Source organism: Ascidia mentula, chromosome 8 (assembly GCF_947561715.1).
Source record: "Ascidia mentula chromosome 8, kaAscMent1.1, whole genome shotgun sequence".
Taxonomy (NCBI): Eukaryota; Metazoa; Chordata; class Ascidiacea; order Phlebobranchia; family Ascidiidae; genus Ascidia; species Ascidia mentula.
Window position 1 is genome coordinate 13,559,479 of NC_138573.1, and position 16,589 is coordinate 13,576,067.

The 16,589-nt window shown below is 37.8% G+C and overlaps 2 protein-coding genes and 1 pseudogene across 2 annotated transcripts; all 3 read left to right on the plus strand.

The window, feature by feature from the left end:
* The first annotated feature begins 438 nt into the window (after positions 1 to 438).
* LOC145912008 (uncharacterized) lies at positions 439 to 2,948 on the plus strand. Its single transcript, XM_082999438.1, has 8 exons — positions 439 to 543; positions 634 to 765; positions 1,221 to 1,327; positions 1,631 to 1,793; positions 1,891 to 2,041; positions 2,376 to 2,457; positions 2,536 to 2,703; positions 2,780 to 2,948. The coding sequence occupies exons 1-8, from the start codon at positions 439 to 441 to the stop codon at positions 2,946 to 2,948; spliced, it is 1,077 nt and encodes a 358-aa protein (XP_082855564.1).
* Positions 2,949 to 7,154: 4,206 nt separating this feature from the next.
* On the plus strand, positions 7,155 to 9,932 carry LOC145912009 (uncharacterized; annotated as a pseudogene).
* A 2,775-nt stretch (positions 9,933 to 12,707) lies between these two features.
* Positions 12,708 to 15,456, plus strand: LOC145912010 (uncharacterized). The gene is made up of 8 exons (XM_082999440.1): positions 12,708 to 13,049; positions 13,140 to 13,271; positions 13,725 to 13,831; positions 14,140 to 14,302; positions 14,399 to 14,549; positions 14,884 to 14,965; positions 15,044 to 15,211; positions 15,288 to 15,456. The coding sequence occupies exons 1-8, from the start codon at positions 12,708 to 12,710 to the stop codon at positions 15,454 to 15,456; spliced, it is 1,314 nt and encodes a 437-aa protein (XP_082855566.1).
* The last annotated feature ends 1,133 nt before the right edge of the window (positions 15,457 to 16,589 follow it).

Sequence of the window (16,589 nt, forward strand, 5' to 3'; positions counted from 1 at the left end):
AAAAAATAATTTAGATTTTTTGCGGGTTTTGGAAAAGCATAATTTTTTCCAAACTACGTTTTATGCTAAATAATTTTTATGAAACTAGCAACAAAATAGACTACCAATTTTTGTTCATTTTAGGAGGCGGAAAGTCCTCTTCGCAATCTTCATTGTTACATTGATTGTCAACATGTGCGAACACATGCCAAATCGAAAAATTAAATCTGTAACAAAAAGTGAATCACCTTCAAAGGCAAAGGCACCACCTAGCAAACAGATGGATTCCTGCTGTCTAAATTACATTTTCTCTTCACCTTCAAATGCTTACCGAAATGAGTCCAAAGTGCAGGCAAAAATAATTACTCCTGCACAGTTGGAAACAATCTTACTTCAGGAATGCAGTGGAAGAATTGAAAACAAAGTTTTTGGCGAATTGAATTGCCTGGTAACAAATCAATGTCACTTGACGAATACAAACAATGGCAAGCTTTTGACTTCATCAGAAGGAAAGCGAATCCCGGAGAAAAGCGTTTGGTTCCTCCCATGGAACGCGAATACAAGGCATGGATAATGTATTTAGATTTAAAAAGATGAATTAGATTAGTTGCCAGTCCTGAATTATTTAATACAATTAGTTTTGATTTACTACAGGATGACAATAATTTCCTTTCCAAAAACGTTCTGCGAAATTGGGAAGAAGACATAAATTTAAAAGAAATTGTTGCTGACGTAGAGCGGGAAAAGAGGAAACGTTTAAAACTCAACGACGATGACATTTTGCAGGTGAACATTTCTATATTATTGTCATGCAATAATACAACTACAGTATACTTCGTTTATCACTGATTCGGTTAATTTGGAAACATCTCCTCATTAGCTCCGTATTCTATGTGCGAACAAAGATCTTCGAATAATTTGCAAATTGAAATCGGACTTTCGCCAACCCCGGATAAAAGCTGCTAGTTTTACATTTCGTTAACCGTTGCCGTTTTGGAGAGTGTGGCTTCAGGTTATAAAGGTATCTTTGTGTCTATTTTAAAGGAATTCCCACCGTTGTCCCATTGACTGCCCATCCGTTAGGGTTAAAACAAAATTCATCGGTGATGTGGTACTCCTCCACCAGAAAAAAACTATACTGCATCCACGAACTGAATGCGTTACCCGAAAGCTTACTTTGGCCTGTAACAAGTACGTGCATTTAAGGGATTTCATGGACATTTTTCCGTATTCTTGAGCAGATTCCAGAGGTCAAAGAGGAGGTATTCAATTCCCTGTACAAAGTCCCTAACATTATTCACTTCGTTTGGTTTACTTGCCGCCGGATGGGAGTAGTCCATTATATGGCGTATGTACCTGTTTGTTTATTAATTTATTCTGTAAAGCAAACAACACAGGCCTGAAAATAATATAACATATATTTTTATAATTTAAAATGAACAATAACAACAGGGCAACTTGGGACACTTTAAGCAAATGGCGTTAATTTCAACCTTGCGTAATCCCTTTGTCATGTTAAGTGGCGGGATGGGTTAAGGACCGGTGTAACCATAAAGAAAGTTGGTGTGAAACAGCAATACAGCGATTGCGCTGCATTTTCCGTTATCGTTGTCTGGATTAGAACAACTCACAAAATCCTTTATGACATTAGAATGCTTGGGGCCCTCAAGTACCAGAAGCCTCGTATAATCCTTATTCACGGGGATTGTCCTCCCAGCGGAGAGTATTGGGAACACCTGAAGAAGCAAGCCGGTGACAAGATACGTTTCATCAAAAGAACCCAGCCTAAACAAGTTTGGGGAATTCCAGTTAATGTATGAAAAACGTTTGTAACTTTCCTTACGTTTTTGGCGGCTACAGTGCTGTGTGAAAAATGTTTACTTTAAATAAACCTACAAAATTACCGTGTAGGTAATAGAACATCGTTCAGATGTAGCAAGGATACGAATACTAATGGAGGTTGGAGGTATTTACTTGGACACTGACAGCTTCGTTTTACGAAATTTTGACTCTTTGAGAAATCACTCGATGTTGATGCCAGAGGAATGCAGTCATTGTTTGGGTAAGAATATAAAATGAGCTCCACTTTAGTATTTCCTGAGCTTGGAAAGTAAAATACATCTTCATATCATGAAATTAAGACAAGACTTGTGTTGAAGGGCATGTGCCAACGGCGGTACGCAAGTTGCCCTAAGCCTTGCGATCTTTACACTTCCGTAATTAACTATGTGCTACCGCGCACGTGTTTTGTTACAGTGTGGTTTCTTGTTCTAGTCCAAATGTGATGAACTGTTTTCTTTGGACCTTTATGTTTTACAGTTGCTCCTAAGTTACAATGTCTTAAAGCCGCATGTACGGCCAAATAAACAATTAATGTCATAACACATTTATAACAGCAAGTTCCGTCATCTTCGTCAACCGGAATGCTTGGTTTTTGCGAAGGTGGTACCATGAGTACAGATACTTCAAAGACGGCCAGTAAGTGCAAATCCAAGTAACAACGACACCAGAATACAAACAATTTCTCAAAACGCTAACCAGATAGATTCGTTTTAGATGGTCGCACAATGCTGTCAAGGTACCCTGGGTCTTGTGGAAGAAGTTTCCCGACAAAATTTACGTTATAAAAAAGTTGATCGGTCGACCAAACTGGAAGGAGTTAGGTCACATTTATTGGGCATTGTACGACTGGCACAGTAACTACATCATGCACATATTTAGCAGGTATGACATTCAAAGCGTTTTTCAAACTTTTGTTTGACAAAACCGCTTCAAAAATCTGTTTTATATCAATCGAAAGGTTCATGATGAAAATGGACCACACAAATGAGCATACGCTGAAAGAACTGGCGATCCTGAACACAACATTTGGTGAAATGTCGCGCCATATTCTCTGGGGTGATGAGAAGCCTCGTAATATAACGGACTGGATTGTAAGCTGCAACCAAACTCAAGGACTAATTGACTGATCTTACTGTCGGCGTTATGTTCATTTGACATTTTAGAGGACATAAATTGGTTCCTATAGTTTTCATTTGGAAGTAATTCGATGAAGCCAATCGCTGGTAACGTTAGCGGACACTTTGTCCCACTTAGACGCACGGTAGTAAGCACCAGTTATGCAAACACTGTCTGTCATATTTGGTCAAACGCCACATTCAGTTTTAATAAATTGTCTATTAGGATAACCACTCCGCCCTCGTTTAATCGAGGAGCTTAATTTTTTGACTGATTTGATGATGTTACTTGTTTCGTTAAAGTATGGGAGACTATGTGACGATGTTGCCTTGTTAAGCAATAGCATGGAGCAATTTTACAAGGTTAAAGAGCCATGCCTTCATGGTAAAGATTAGTTTCCTTTGTGAATTGTCCTTGAGGCACATTATGTTTTGTTTAGAGTCCATTAAAGGTAAATTGCACGAAACGCAATCAAATGTCGTTCAAATTACATAGATTGCCGATACAATGTGGGCCAGTGAATGATTCTCAGGCACCGATGGAGACAATAAGCTTTTTGTTATTAATGAATGTACTTTTCATGAAAAAATATTGTAAACCCTTTTCCGTTAAAATATAACAAACAGAACAACCTAATGCTGCATACAGTGGGTAAACTTTGGTTTTGCAATGTAATTTTTTGAATCCTAGTGTCTTTTTCCTCACAAAAGTTGTATGATCATTCGTCCGATGTTGCGACCTATATGCCAAATGTTGTTAACCTGGCGTTGTATATTAACAAGATTAATTAACCCTTAATAACGGAATCCTATTTGACTATTTCATTTGACATAAGGCCATTCGTGAGTTCTAACCATTGTGTTCCTGACCTGCTTTTAATGGCAAACCTGATACCAAGTTACTTTACCATTTATTAGATTAAGGATACGCGATTATATTGAATATGCCGAATCAAATTACAGTTACGAGATCACGATATCAGCTGATTACAAGCAACGCATAGCTGAAGTAGACAGATGCTGAGAGTAAGCGTGACTGGGTTAGTCAAGAAAGCATGCACATATATACACAAAAATACAAGTCAGTTCTAAGTTACGACAACGAAAAAAGTCGGTCGAAATTACCATGACAAAAGCTATTCTTATCTTGATGGACAGCAGCCTATTCTCTACACAAAACAATTACTTGAAACCAAACAAAAAACGATTGATACATCACAACAATTATTGAGAAACAAACCCTTTGCAAACAATGACCGCACGTTTCGTATTTCAATCTAATGCGAGTATAATGCGTGCGAGCATATGCATGCGAGTACAATGACTATTCAGTAAAGTGACGTCAATCAAACAAAACAACGAACATCGCGTGAGAACAGCGTGAGATGTTTGCAAAGGCACAATTCTACCATAAATTAGGATATGAGGTCACCAACGAATGCGCACCCTAATATATCGCCGTATGTCCGAATTTGAGAGGTCCCGAACTTTAATGACGTAAATTGGCTATTTGTGATCAATGTTCATGATATGCGTAAATGTCCAATGTCCATCGTCCGAATTGATATCGATTTGCATTTTTTATTTTCACAATAATGTCGCGCTTTTTATCAACTATCTAGTTTATTCAATAAAATCTAAACAAGAATTATTGATAAAATCAAACAAATGAAATGTTCTACACAAATGGTATTTCTTACGTATGTTCTGTATGATCCCATTGCGTACGTCTGTTAAGAGCTTCCTACGAGTGAAAACCAGGGATGAGCCAACACAGAAAATAAACCGATTCGGCCGAACACCAATATGTAAAAGCAACAAATTCTTCCAATATAAGATACGCAGAGCGTTACACAATATGGGTACTTTCGCAAGACTTTTAATAAAGCCGGCCATACCGCGTCAAATGCATTTGGAACAAATTTGTTTCGTAAAGTGTTGTACAGATATTTATACCTTACAGTTAATTAGGCTGTTTTGATCTAATTCAGAAACAAAACTCTACACAAACAGGATGTTTAAAACCTGCTTTGTAATAGTTGCAACATAAACCAATGTGCTGCTTTGCTTTAGCAGGAAATGGTGGTGTAGGTGCATCCGCTTAAAACTGTTGGTGCTCGATCAGCATTGGGTTTGTGACGACACAATAATAAATTTGCGTAAACGAGGTTATCCACTGAAAGAAACGGTTTCAAAAACATACATTTTCAAATTGAACTGATATGCGTGACATGGTAAAAAAGCTTAGTGTGTCAAATTGCCAACCTCGGTGTCTGGTAATGGTAGTGAGTGCCATTGTGTTCCTGAACTTACATTTCATTTACGAGTAAAATGCAAAAGTTCCTAATTTTTGAAATCAGTGTTGCCCATCAATTAACTGAAAAATCAACGTTTCGAAAAAGTAAGTCTCGAAGCCTAACGTTGATACGTGTTTTGGTGGAAAACTTTCTAGTTTGATAAAACAACGACGAGAGGAGGTTTGATGTGGAATTGGATTCAACTCAAGTATGACGTTTGCGATATAGAAGATGGCTACGCAATTTAGCAAAACTCCAAATACTGTTATGGTCATCTGCTACTGTTATCAGCGTCTCATTGATTAACGTAGCATTGCTTCATCTTGAACAAGTTTGTCGTTTGGAAAAGGTGATGTTACAAGTTGTGGTTCGTTGAATCAACAAAATGAGAAAGTTCCACAACCCTCCACATAAGGAATCGTACACCATCAAAAGCAAAATTTATGGTTACCTGGGAGCCCAAAATTATTCATTTCATTAGACTAATGTCAACGTGACCGTTTGTTCGTTGCTCATGTTACGAGTGACTAAACGTGTTTGGGCAGAATGTCTGTGTGGCAGTAGCGGACAGACGCTACTTGACGTAGAAACAGTTTAATTCTTGATATCAAATTGTGCACTGCTGGTTTGAAGCAGGTCCTAATTAAGTGTTTGGTAAAATTTTTATCCATTTTTTTCTTAAATTTTTGTGTTTTTTGTGGAGTTGAAATGTAATGTGCTCAAACGTGCTCAGGATTAGGTAGAATGTTACACGTTGTCATTTCTGCTTATCGGTGCCGCTAGTGGCTATGTTGTCTTTATCTCGCTTCGAGTGTTAGTCGGCAGAAGGTTTGCGTGGCAGTATAGCGGACAGACGTGTCTCAGTTACATTCTTTATATTAATGTTTGTACTGTAGGTTTAAAGCGGGTCATTATCAAGTTTAGAGCAAAAAATTGACAAACGGAGGTTAAAGCTTTCACGCTCAACTCATCGCGTGCCCTGCTTGTTGGTGTCCACAAATCAAAAACTTCTACAGTATGAAAAGTTTGCTTGCTTATACGTTCAGGTGACTTGCAATCTCATTGTATATAAATTATATTCATATACATATATATTTACTTACATTTTGCGATTATATTAACACTTTGTGCCACAGCAAAGTTGTGCCACAGCAGATAAATAAGCATAGAAGAAAAACTAAGAATGTAAATAGACCGAGTATTACTGGTACATTCCATATAGATTGTAGATCAACAGTATTTGATTCAAATGTCCATCAAGTATTGTCGCTTCATAACACTCAGGAAGTAGCGTGATTTGCCATAATACAATTTAATTAGCTTTGTCGCGATTCAGTATTACAGTGTGCACGAATATCATGCTATAAAATATAAGTACTGCTGCTTACACAGACGGTAGGTTTTGCCGCATACCAAAGACTCCAAGTTTCGAGAATTTTTTGGATGTGTACGGCGGACATCATTCAAAACAACACATGTCTAACATGGTTGGCAATTGTGTTGTCAGAAACAGCTTTACGGATTCTATCTTATATTTCCATGAACCAGTCACAACAAACACGTTTTAGTTTTATGTTGAGAGCATAATCTCAAATAAAAACTCGAGCATGAAAAGCTTATTTAAAAAGTATTTGTGGCACATCCAATAAAGTCACAAACAGTTAAAGACAACTAATATTAACACAGCATATAAATCTATCAAATTGATGCCGCTACTGTTGATTGAATGTGTTATGCATAATTGCAACAAGAATTTTGAGGTGTGCAGTTACTATTTCCGTGTACACATGAAAAAAATGATTAAGATTTTGTGCGGGTTGTGCATAAGCATAATAGTTTCCAAACTACGTTTCGTGCTCATTTTAGGAGGCGGAATGCGCAAGTCCTCTTCGCAATCTTGATTGTTACATTGATTGTCAACATGTTCAAACACATGCCAAATCTAGAAATTAAATCCGCATCAAAAAGTGAATCACCTTCAAATGCAAAGAGAGCACCTAGCAAACAGAATGATTCTTGCTGTCTAAATGACATTTTCTCTTCACCTTCAAATGCTTACCGAAATGATTCCAAGGTGGAGGCAAAAATAATTACTCCTGCACAGTTGGAAACAATCTTACTTCAGGAATGCAGTGGAAGAATTGAAAACAAAAGTTTTTGGCGAATTGAATTGCCTGGTAACAAATTAATGTCACTTGACGAATACAAACAATGGCAAGCTTTTGACTTCATCAGAAGGAAAGCGAATCCCGGAGAAAATCGTTTGGTTCCTCCCATGGAACGCGAATACAAGGCATGGATAATGTATTTAGATTTTAAAAGATGAATTAGATTAGTGGCCAGTTCTGAACTATTCAATACAATTAGTTTTGATTTACTACAGGATGACAATAATTTCCTTTCCAAAAACGTTCTGCGAAATTGGAAAGAAGACATCAATTTAAAAGAAATTGTTGCTGACGTAGAGCGGGAAAAGATGAAACGTTTAAAACTCAACGACGATGACATTCTGCAGGTAAACCTTTCTATATTATTGTCATGCAATAATACAACTACAGTATACTTAGTTTATCACTGATTCGGTTAATTTGGAAACTTCTCCTCATTCGCTCCGTATTCTGTATGCCAACAAAGATCTTCGAATAATTTGCAAATTGAAATCGGACTTTCGCCAACCCCGGATAAAAGCTGCTAGTTTTACATTTCGTTAACCGTTGCCTTTTTGGAGAGTGTGGCTTCAGGTTATAAAGGTAGCTTTGTGTCTATTTTAAAGCAATTTCCACCGTTGTCCCATTGACTGCCCATCCGTTAGGGTTAAGACAAAATTCATCGGTGATGTGGTACTTCTCCACCAGAAAAAACTATACTGCATCCACGAACTGAATGCGTTACGAAAGCTTACTTTGGCCTGTAACAACTACGTGCATTTAAGGGATTTCATGGACATTTTTCCGTATTCTTGAGCAGATTCCAGAGGTCAAAGAGGAGGTATTCAATTCCCAGTACAAAGTCCCTAACATTATTCACTTCGTTTGGTTTACTTGCCGCCGGATGGGAGTAGTCCATTATATGGCGTATGTACCTGTTTGTGTATTATTTTATTCTGTAAAGCAAACAACACAGGCCTGAAAATAATATAACATATATTTTTATAATTTAAGATGAACAATAACAACAGGGCAACTTGGGACACTTTAAGCCAACACTTTGGCGATAATTTCAACCTTGCATGATCCCTTTGTCATATTGAGTGGCGGGATGGGTTAAGGACCGGTGTAGCCATAGAGAAAGTTGGTGAAATAACAATAGAGCGATTGCGCTGCATTTTCCGTTATTTTTGTCTGGATTTAAACAACTCACAAAATCCTTTATGACATTAGAATGCTTGGGGCCCTCAAGTACCAGAAGCCTCGAATAATCCTTATTCACGGGGATTGTCCACCCAGCGGAGAGTTTTGGGAACACCTGAAGAAGCAAGCCGGTGACAAGATACGTTTCATCAAAAGAACCCAGCCTAAACAAGTTTGGGGAATTCCCGTTAAGGTATGAAAAACGTTTGTAACTTTCCTTACGTTTTTGGCGGCTACAGTGCTGTGTGAAAAATGTTTACTTTAAATAAACCTACAAAATTACCGTGTAGGTAATAGAACATCGTTCAGATGTAGCCAGGATAAGAATCCTGCTGGAGGTTGGAGGTATTTACTTGGACACTGACAGCTTCGTTTTACGAAATTTTGACTCTTTGAGAAATCACTCGATGTTGATGCCAGAGGAATACAGTCATGGTTTGGGTAAGAATATAAAATGAGCTCCACTTTAGTATTTCCTGAGCTTGGAAAGTTTAAATACATCTTTATATCATGAAATTAAGACAAGGCTTGTGTTAAAGGGCATGTGCCAAAGGCGGTACGCAAGTTGCCCTGAGCCTTGCGAGCTTTACACTTGCGTAATTAACTATGTGCTACCGCGCACGTGTTTTGTTACAGTGTGGTTTCTTGTTCTTATCCAAATGTGATGAACCGTTTTCTTTTGACCTTTTTGTTTTACAGTTGCTCCTAAGTTACAGTGTCTTAAAACCGCATGTACGGCCAAGTAAACGACTAATGTCATAACACATTTTTCACAGCCAATTCCGTCATCTTCGCCAACCGGGATGCTTGGTTTTTGCGAAGGTGGTACCATGAGTAGAGATACTTCAAAGACGGCCAGTAAGTGCAAATCCAAGTTACAACGACACCAGAATGCAAACAATTTCACAAAACGCTAACCAGATAGATTCGTTTTAGATGGTCGCACAATTCTGTCAAGGTACCCTGGGCCCTGTGGAAGAACTTTTCCGGCCAAATTTACGTTATAAAAAAGTTGATCGGTCGACCAAACTGGAAGGAGTTAGGTCACATTTATTGGGCATTGTACGACTGGCACAGTAACTACATCATGCACATATTTAGCAGGTATCACATTAAAAGCGTTTTTCAAATTTCTGTTTGACAAAACCGCTTTAAAATTCTGTTTTATATCAATCGAAAGGTTCATGATGAAAATGGACCACACAAATGAGCATACGCTGAAAGAACTGGCGATCCTGAACACAACATTTGGTGAAATGTCGCGCCATATTCTGTGGGGCGATGAGAAGGCTCGTGATATAACGGACTGGATTGTAAGCTGCAATCAAACTCAAGGACTGCTTGACTGATCTTGCTGTCGGCGTTATGTTCATTTGACTTTGTAGAGGACATCAATTGGTTCCTATCGTTTTCATTTGGAAGTAATTCGACGAAGCCAATCGCTGGTAACGTTATCGGACACCTTGTCCCACGTTAACACACGCTAGTAAGCACCAGTTATGCAACCACTGTCTTTCTCTTGTAGTCAAACGTTACATTCAGTTTAATAATTTTTTTATTATGATAACCACTCTGCCTGACTTTAATCGAGGAGCTTATTTTTTTGACTGATTTGATGTTGATTGTTTCGTGAAAGTATGGGAAACTGTGTGACGATGTTGCTTTGTTAAGCCACAGCCTGGAACATTTCCTTATAAGGTTAAAGAGCCTGCCTTCGTAGTATAGATTTGTTTCCTTTGTGAATTGTCCTTGAGACACATTATGTTTTGTTTAGAGTGCATTTGAGGTAAATTGTAAGAAAACCATCAAATGTTGTTTAAACTACATTGATTGTCGATTCAATGTGAGTCAATGAGTGATTTTCAGGCACCAATGCATACAATAAGCTTTTTGTTGATAATAAATGTACTTTTCATTAAAAAAGTATCGTAATTTTTTTTTTCAATTCCAGTGGCTTTTTTTGTCACAAACGTTGTATGAACATTCGTCCGAATTTGTTGTTTTAACCACTGTTGTCCCACTGACTCCATTTGGTTAAAAATAAATTCATCGGTAATCTGGTCCTCCCCCACCAGAAAACACTATTCTGTATCTACGAACTGAATGCGTTACATTTAGTGTTTCAATTCTTCCACCTCGGTGTCTGGTAATGGTAGTGAGTGCCATTATATTCCTGTATTTACATTTCATTTACGGGTAAAATGCCAAAGTATCTAATTTTGAAGTTAGTGTTGCCCATCATTCAACTGAGAAATGAACGTTTCGAAAAATTAACTTGCCAATCCTTACGTTGATACGTGTTTTGCCGGAAAACTTTCTAGTTTGATAAAACATCGACGAGAGGAGGTTTGATTTGGAATTGGATTCAACTCAAGTATGACGTTTGCGATGTAGAAAAACATACACGCTGGCAAAACTACAAATACTGATATTATTGATTAAAGTTGCATTGCTTCATCTTGAACAAGTTCAGAGATGGGAATTAAGTGATGTTAGAAGTCGTGGTTCGTTGAATCAACAAAATGAGAAAGTTTCACAACCCTCCACATAAGGAATCGTACACCATCAAAAGCAAAATTCCTGGTTATCGGAAGGCCCAAGATTATTCATTTTAATAGACTCATGTCAACGTGACCGTATGTTCGTCACTCGTAACAAAGGTGTTTGGGCAGAATGTCTGTGTGGCTGTAGCGGACAGACGCTACTTGGTGTAGAAACAGTTCAATTCTTGATATCAAATTGTGCACTGCTGGTTTGAAGCAGGTCCTAATTAAGTCGTGGGTAAAAGTTTTATCCATTTTTTTCTTAAATTTTTGTGTTTTTTGTGGAGTTGAAATGTAATGTGCTCAAACGTGCTCAGGATTAGGTAGAATGTTACACGTTGTAATTTCTGCTTATCGGTGCCGCTAGTGACCATGTTGTCTTTATATCGCTTCGAGTATTAGTCGGCACAATGTTTGCGTGGCAGTAGCGGACAGACGTGTCTCAGTTACATTCTTTATATTAATGTTTGTACTGTAGGTTTAAAGCGGGTCATTATCAAGTTTAGAGTAAAAATTTGACAAACGGAGGTTAAAGTTTTCACGCTCAACGCATCGCGTGCCCTGCTTGTTGGTGTCCACAAATCAAGAGCTTCTACAGTATGAAAAGTTTGCTTGCTTATAGGTTCAGGTGACTTGCAATCTCTTTGTATATAAATTATATTTATATACATATATATTTACTTACTTTTTTGTGATTATATTTACACTTTGTGCCACAGCAAAGTTGTGCCACAGCAGATAAATAATCATAGAAGCAAAACTAAGAATGTAAATAGACCGAGTATTATTGATGCGTTTGTATGTAGATTTTAGATTAACAGCATTTGATTCAAATGTCCATCAAGTATTGTCGCTTCATAACACTCAGGATGTAGCGTGATTTGCCCTAATACAATTTAATTAGCTTTGTCGCGATTCAGTATTACAGTGTGCACCAACATCATGCAATAAAAGATGAGTACTACTGCTGACACAGACGGTAGGTTTTGCCGCATACCCCAGACTCCAAATTTCGAGAATTTTTTGATGTGTACGGCGGACAAAAAGGCGTCATTGTTGTTTGAAACCTCACTTAAAATGTGTAACATGGCAATTGTGTTGTCAGAAACAGCTTTACGGATTCTATCTCACATTTCCACAAACCAGTCACAAAAAACACGTTTTAGTTTTATATTGAGAGCATAATGTCAAATAAAATCTCGCACATGAAAACCTTTTTTAAAGTATTTGTGGCACATCTAAAAACCGTTAAAGACAGCTAATGTCAAAACAGCAAACAATTCTATCAAATCTATACGGTTATAACCGTCAACATTATAATGTTGATTGAATGTGTTGTGCATAATTGCAACAAGAATTTTGAGGTGTGCAGTTACTACATCCGTGTACACTTGATTAAAAATAATTTCGATTTTTTGCGGGTTCTGCATAAGCATATTCATTTCCAAACTACGTTTTATGCGAAATAATTTTTTATAAAACTAGCAACAGAATAGGCTACCTATTTTTGTTCATTTCAGGTGGCGGAATGCGCAAGTGCTCTTCGCAATCTTGATTGTTACATTGATTGTCAACGAACACATGCCAAATCGAAAAATTAAATCCGTACCAAAAAGTGAATCACCTTCAAATGCAAAGACACCACCGAGCAATCTAAATGACATTTTCTCTTCACCTTCAAATGCTTACCGAAATGAGTCCAAAGTGCAGGAAAAAATAATTACTCCTGCACAGTTGGAAACAATCTTACTTCAGGAATGCAGTGGAAGAATTGAAAACAAAAGTTTTTGGCGAATTGAATTGCCTGGTAACAAATCAATGTCACTTGACGAATACAAACAATGGCAAGCTTTTGACTTCATCAGAAGGAAAGCGAATCCCGGAGAAAAGCGTTTGGTTCCTCCCATGGAACGCGAATACAAGGCATGGATAATGTATTTAGATTTAAAAAGATGAATTAGATTAGTTGCCAGTCCTGAATTATTTAATACCATTAGTTTTGATTTACTACAGGATGTCAATAATTTCCTTTCCAAAAACGTTCTGCGAAATTGGAAAGAAGACATCAATTTAAAAGAAATTGTTGCTGACGTAGAGCGGGAAAAGAGGAAACGTTTAAAACTCAACGACGATGACATTTTGCAGGTGAACATTTCTATATTATTGTCATGCAATAATACAACTACAGTATACTTCGTTTATCACTGATTCGGTTAATTTGGAAACATCTCCTCATTAGCTCCGTATTCTATATGCGAACAAAGATCTTCGAATAATTTGCAAATTGAAATCGGACTTTCGCCAACCCCGGATAAAAGCTGCTAGTTTTACATTTCGTTAACCGTTGCCGTTTTGGAGAGTGTGGCTTCAGGTTATAAAGGTATTTTTGTGTCTATTTTAAAGCGATTCCCACCGTTGTCCCATTGACTGCCCATCCGTTAGGGTTAAAACAAAATTCATCGGTAATGTTCTACTCCTTCACCAGAAAAAAACTATACTGCATCCACGAACTGAATGCGTTACGAAAGCTTACTTTGGCCTGTAACAAGTACGTGCATTTAAGGGATTTCATGGACATTTTTCCGTATTCTTGAGCAGATTCCAGAGGTCAAAGAGGAGGTATTCAATTCCCTGTACAAAATCCCTAACATTATTCACTTCGTTTGGTTTACTTGCCGCCGGATGGGAGTAGTCCATTATATGGCGTATGTACCTGTTTGTTTATTAATTTATTCTGCAAAGCAAATAACACAGGCCTGAAGAGAATATAACATATATTTTTATAATTTAAGATGAACAATAACAACAGGGCAACTTGGGACACTTTAAGCCAACACTTTGGCGATAATTTCAATCTTGCATAATCTCTTTGTCATGTAGAGTGGCGGGGTTGGTTAAGGTCCGCTGTAGCCATTGAGAAAGTTGGTGTGAAAAAACAATACAGCGATTGCGCTGCATTTTCCGTTATTGTTGTCTGGATTAGAACAACTCACAAAATCTTTTATGACATTAGAATGCTTGGGGCCCTCAAGTACCAGAAGCCTCGTATAATCCTTATTCACGGGGATTGTCCTCCCAGCGGAGAGTATTGGGAACACCTGAAGAAGCAAGCCGGTGACAAGATACGTTTCATCAAAAGAACCCAGCCTAAACAAGTTTGGGGAATTCCAGTTAATGTATGAAAAACGTTTATAACTTTCCTTACGTTTTTGCGGCTACAGTGCTGTGTGAAAAATGTTTACTTTAAATAAACCCACAAAATTACCGTGTAGGTAATAGAACATCGTTCAGATGTAGCAAGGATAAGAATACTAATGGAGGTTGGAGGTATTTACTTGGACACTGACAGCTTCGTTTTACGAAATTTTGACTCTTTGAGAAATCACTCGATGTTGATGCCAGAGGAATGCAGTCATTGTTTGGGTAAGAATATGAAATGAGCTCCACTTTAGTATTTCCTGAGCTTGGAAAGTAAAATACATCTTCATATCATGAAATTAAGACAAGACTTGTGTTGAAGGGCATGTGCCAACGGCGGTACGCAAGTTGCCCTAAGCCTTGCGAGCTTTACACTTGCGTAATTAACTATGTGCTACCGCGCACGTGTTTTGTTACAGTGTAGTTTCTTGTTCTAGTCCAAATGTGATGAACTGTTTTCTTTGGACCTTTATGTTTTACAGTTGCTCCTAAGTTACAATGTCTTAAAGCCGCATGTACGGCCAAATAAACAATTAATGTCATAACACATTTATAACAGCAAGTTCCGTCATCTTCGCCAACCGGAATGCTTGGTTTTTGCGAAGGTGGTACCATGAGTACAGATACTTCAAAGACGGCCAGTAAGTGCAAATCCAAGTAACAACGACACCAGAATACAAACAATTTCTCAAAACGCTAACCAGATAGATTCGTTTTAGATGGTCGCACAATTCTGTCAAGGTACCCTGGGTCTTGTGGAAGAAGTTTCCCGACAAAATTTACGTTATAAAAAAGTTGATCGGTCGACCAAACTGGAAGGAGTTAGGTCACATTTATTGGGCATTGTACGACTGGCACAGTAACTACATCATGCACATATTTAGCAGGTATGACATTCAAAGCGTTTTTCAAACTTTTGTTTGACAAAACCGCTTCAAAAATCTGTTTTATATCAATCGAAAGGTTCATGGTGAAAATGGACCACACAAATGAGCATACGCTGAAAGAACTGGCGATCCTGAACACAACATTTGGTGAAATGTCGCGCCATATTCTGTGGGGTGGTGAGAAGTCTCGTGATATAACGGACTGGATTGTAAGCTGCAATCAAACTCAAGGACTACTTGACTGATCTTGCTGTCGGCGTTATGTTCATTTGACTTTTTAGAGGACATCAATTGGTTTCTATTGTTTTAATTTGGAAGTAATTCGACGAAGCCAATCGCGGGTAACGTTATCGGACACCTTGTCCCACGTAAACACACGCTAGTAAGCACCAGTTATGCAACCACTGTCTTTCTCTTGTAGTCAAACGTTACATTCAGTTTAATAATTTGTCTATTAGGATAGCCACTCTGCCCTCGTTTAATCGAGGAGCTTAATTTTTGGACTGATTTGATGATGTTAGTTGTTTCGTGAAAGTATGGGAGACTGTGTGACGATGTTGCCTTGTTAAGCAATAGCATGGAACAATTTTTCAAGGTTAAAGAGCCATGTCTTCATGGTAAAGATTTGTTCCTTTGTGAATTGTCCTTGAGACACATTGTGTTTTGTTTAGAGTCCATTAAAGGTAAATTGCACGAAACGCAATCAAATGTCGTTCAAATTACATAGATTGCCGATACAATGTGGCCCAGTGAATGATTCTCAGGCACCGATGGAGACAATAAGCTTTTTGTTATTAATAAATGTACTTTTCATTGAAAAAATATTGTAAACCCTTTTCCGTTAAAATATAACAAACAGAACAACCTAATGCTGCATACAGTGGGTAAACTTTGGTTTTGCAATGTAATTTTTTGAATCCCAGTGTCTTTTTCCTCACAAAAGTTGTATGATCATTCGTCCGATGTTGCGACCTATATGCCAAATGTTGTTAACCTAGCGTTGTATATTAACAAGATTAATTAACCCTTAATAATGGAATCCTATTTGACTATTTCATTTGACATAAGGCCATTCGTGAGTTCTAACCGTTGTGTTCCTGACCTGCTTTTAATGGCAAACCTGATACCAAGTTACTTTACCATTTATTAGATTAAGGATACGCGATTATATTGAATATGCCGAATCAAATTACAAGTTACGAGAGCACGATATCAGCTGATTACAAGCAACGCATAGCTGAAGTAGACAGATGCTGAGAGTAAGCGTGACTGGGTTAGTCAAGAAAGCATGCACATATATACACAAAAATACAAGTCAGTTCTAAGTTACGACAACGAAAAAAGTCGGTCGAAATTACCATGACAAAAGCTATTCTTA

Coding starts and splice junctions, on each gene's coding strand:
- LOC145912008 (XM_082999438.1), top strand. CDS start 439: ATGTCACTTGACGAATACAAACAATGGCAAGCTTTTGACTTCATCAGA. Junction 544..633: donor CCATGGAACGCGAATACAAG/GCATGGATAATG, acceptor GATTTACTACAG/GATGACAATAATTTCCTTTC. Junction 2,704..2,779: donor ATCATGCACATATTTAGCAG/GTATGACATTCA, acceptor ATCAATCGAAAG/GTTCATGATGAAAATGGACC.
- LOC145912010 (XM_082999440.1), top strand. CDS start 12,708: ATGCCAAATCGAAAAATTAAATCCGTACCAAAAAGTGAATCACCTTCA. Junction 13,272..13,724: donor ACGACGATGACATTTTGCAG/GTGAACATTTCT, acceptor ATTCTTGAGCAG/ATTCCAGAGGTCAAAGAGGA. Junction 13,832..14,139: donor GGAGTAGTCCATTATATGGC/GTATGTACCTGT, acceptor TTATGACATTAG/AATGCTTGGGGCCCTCAAGT.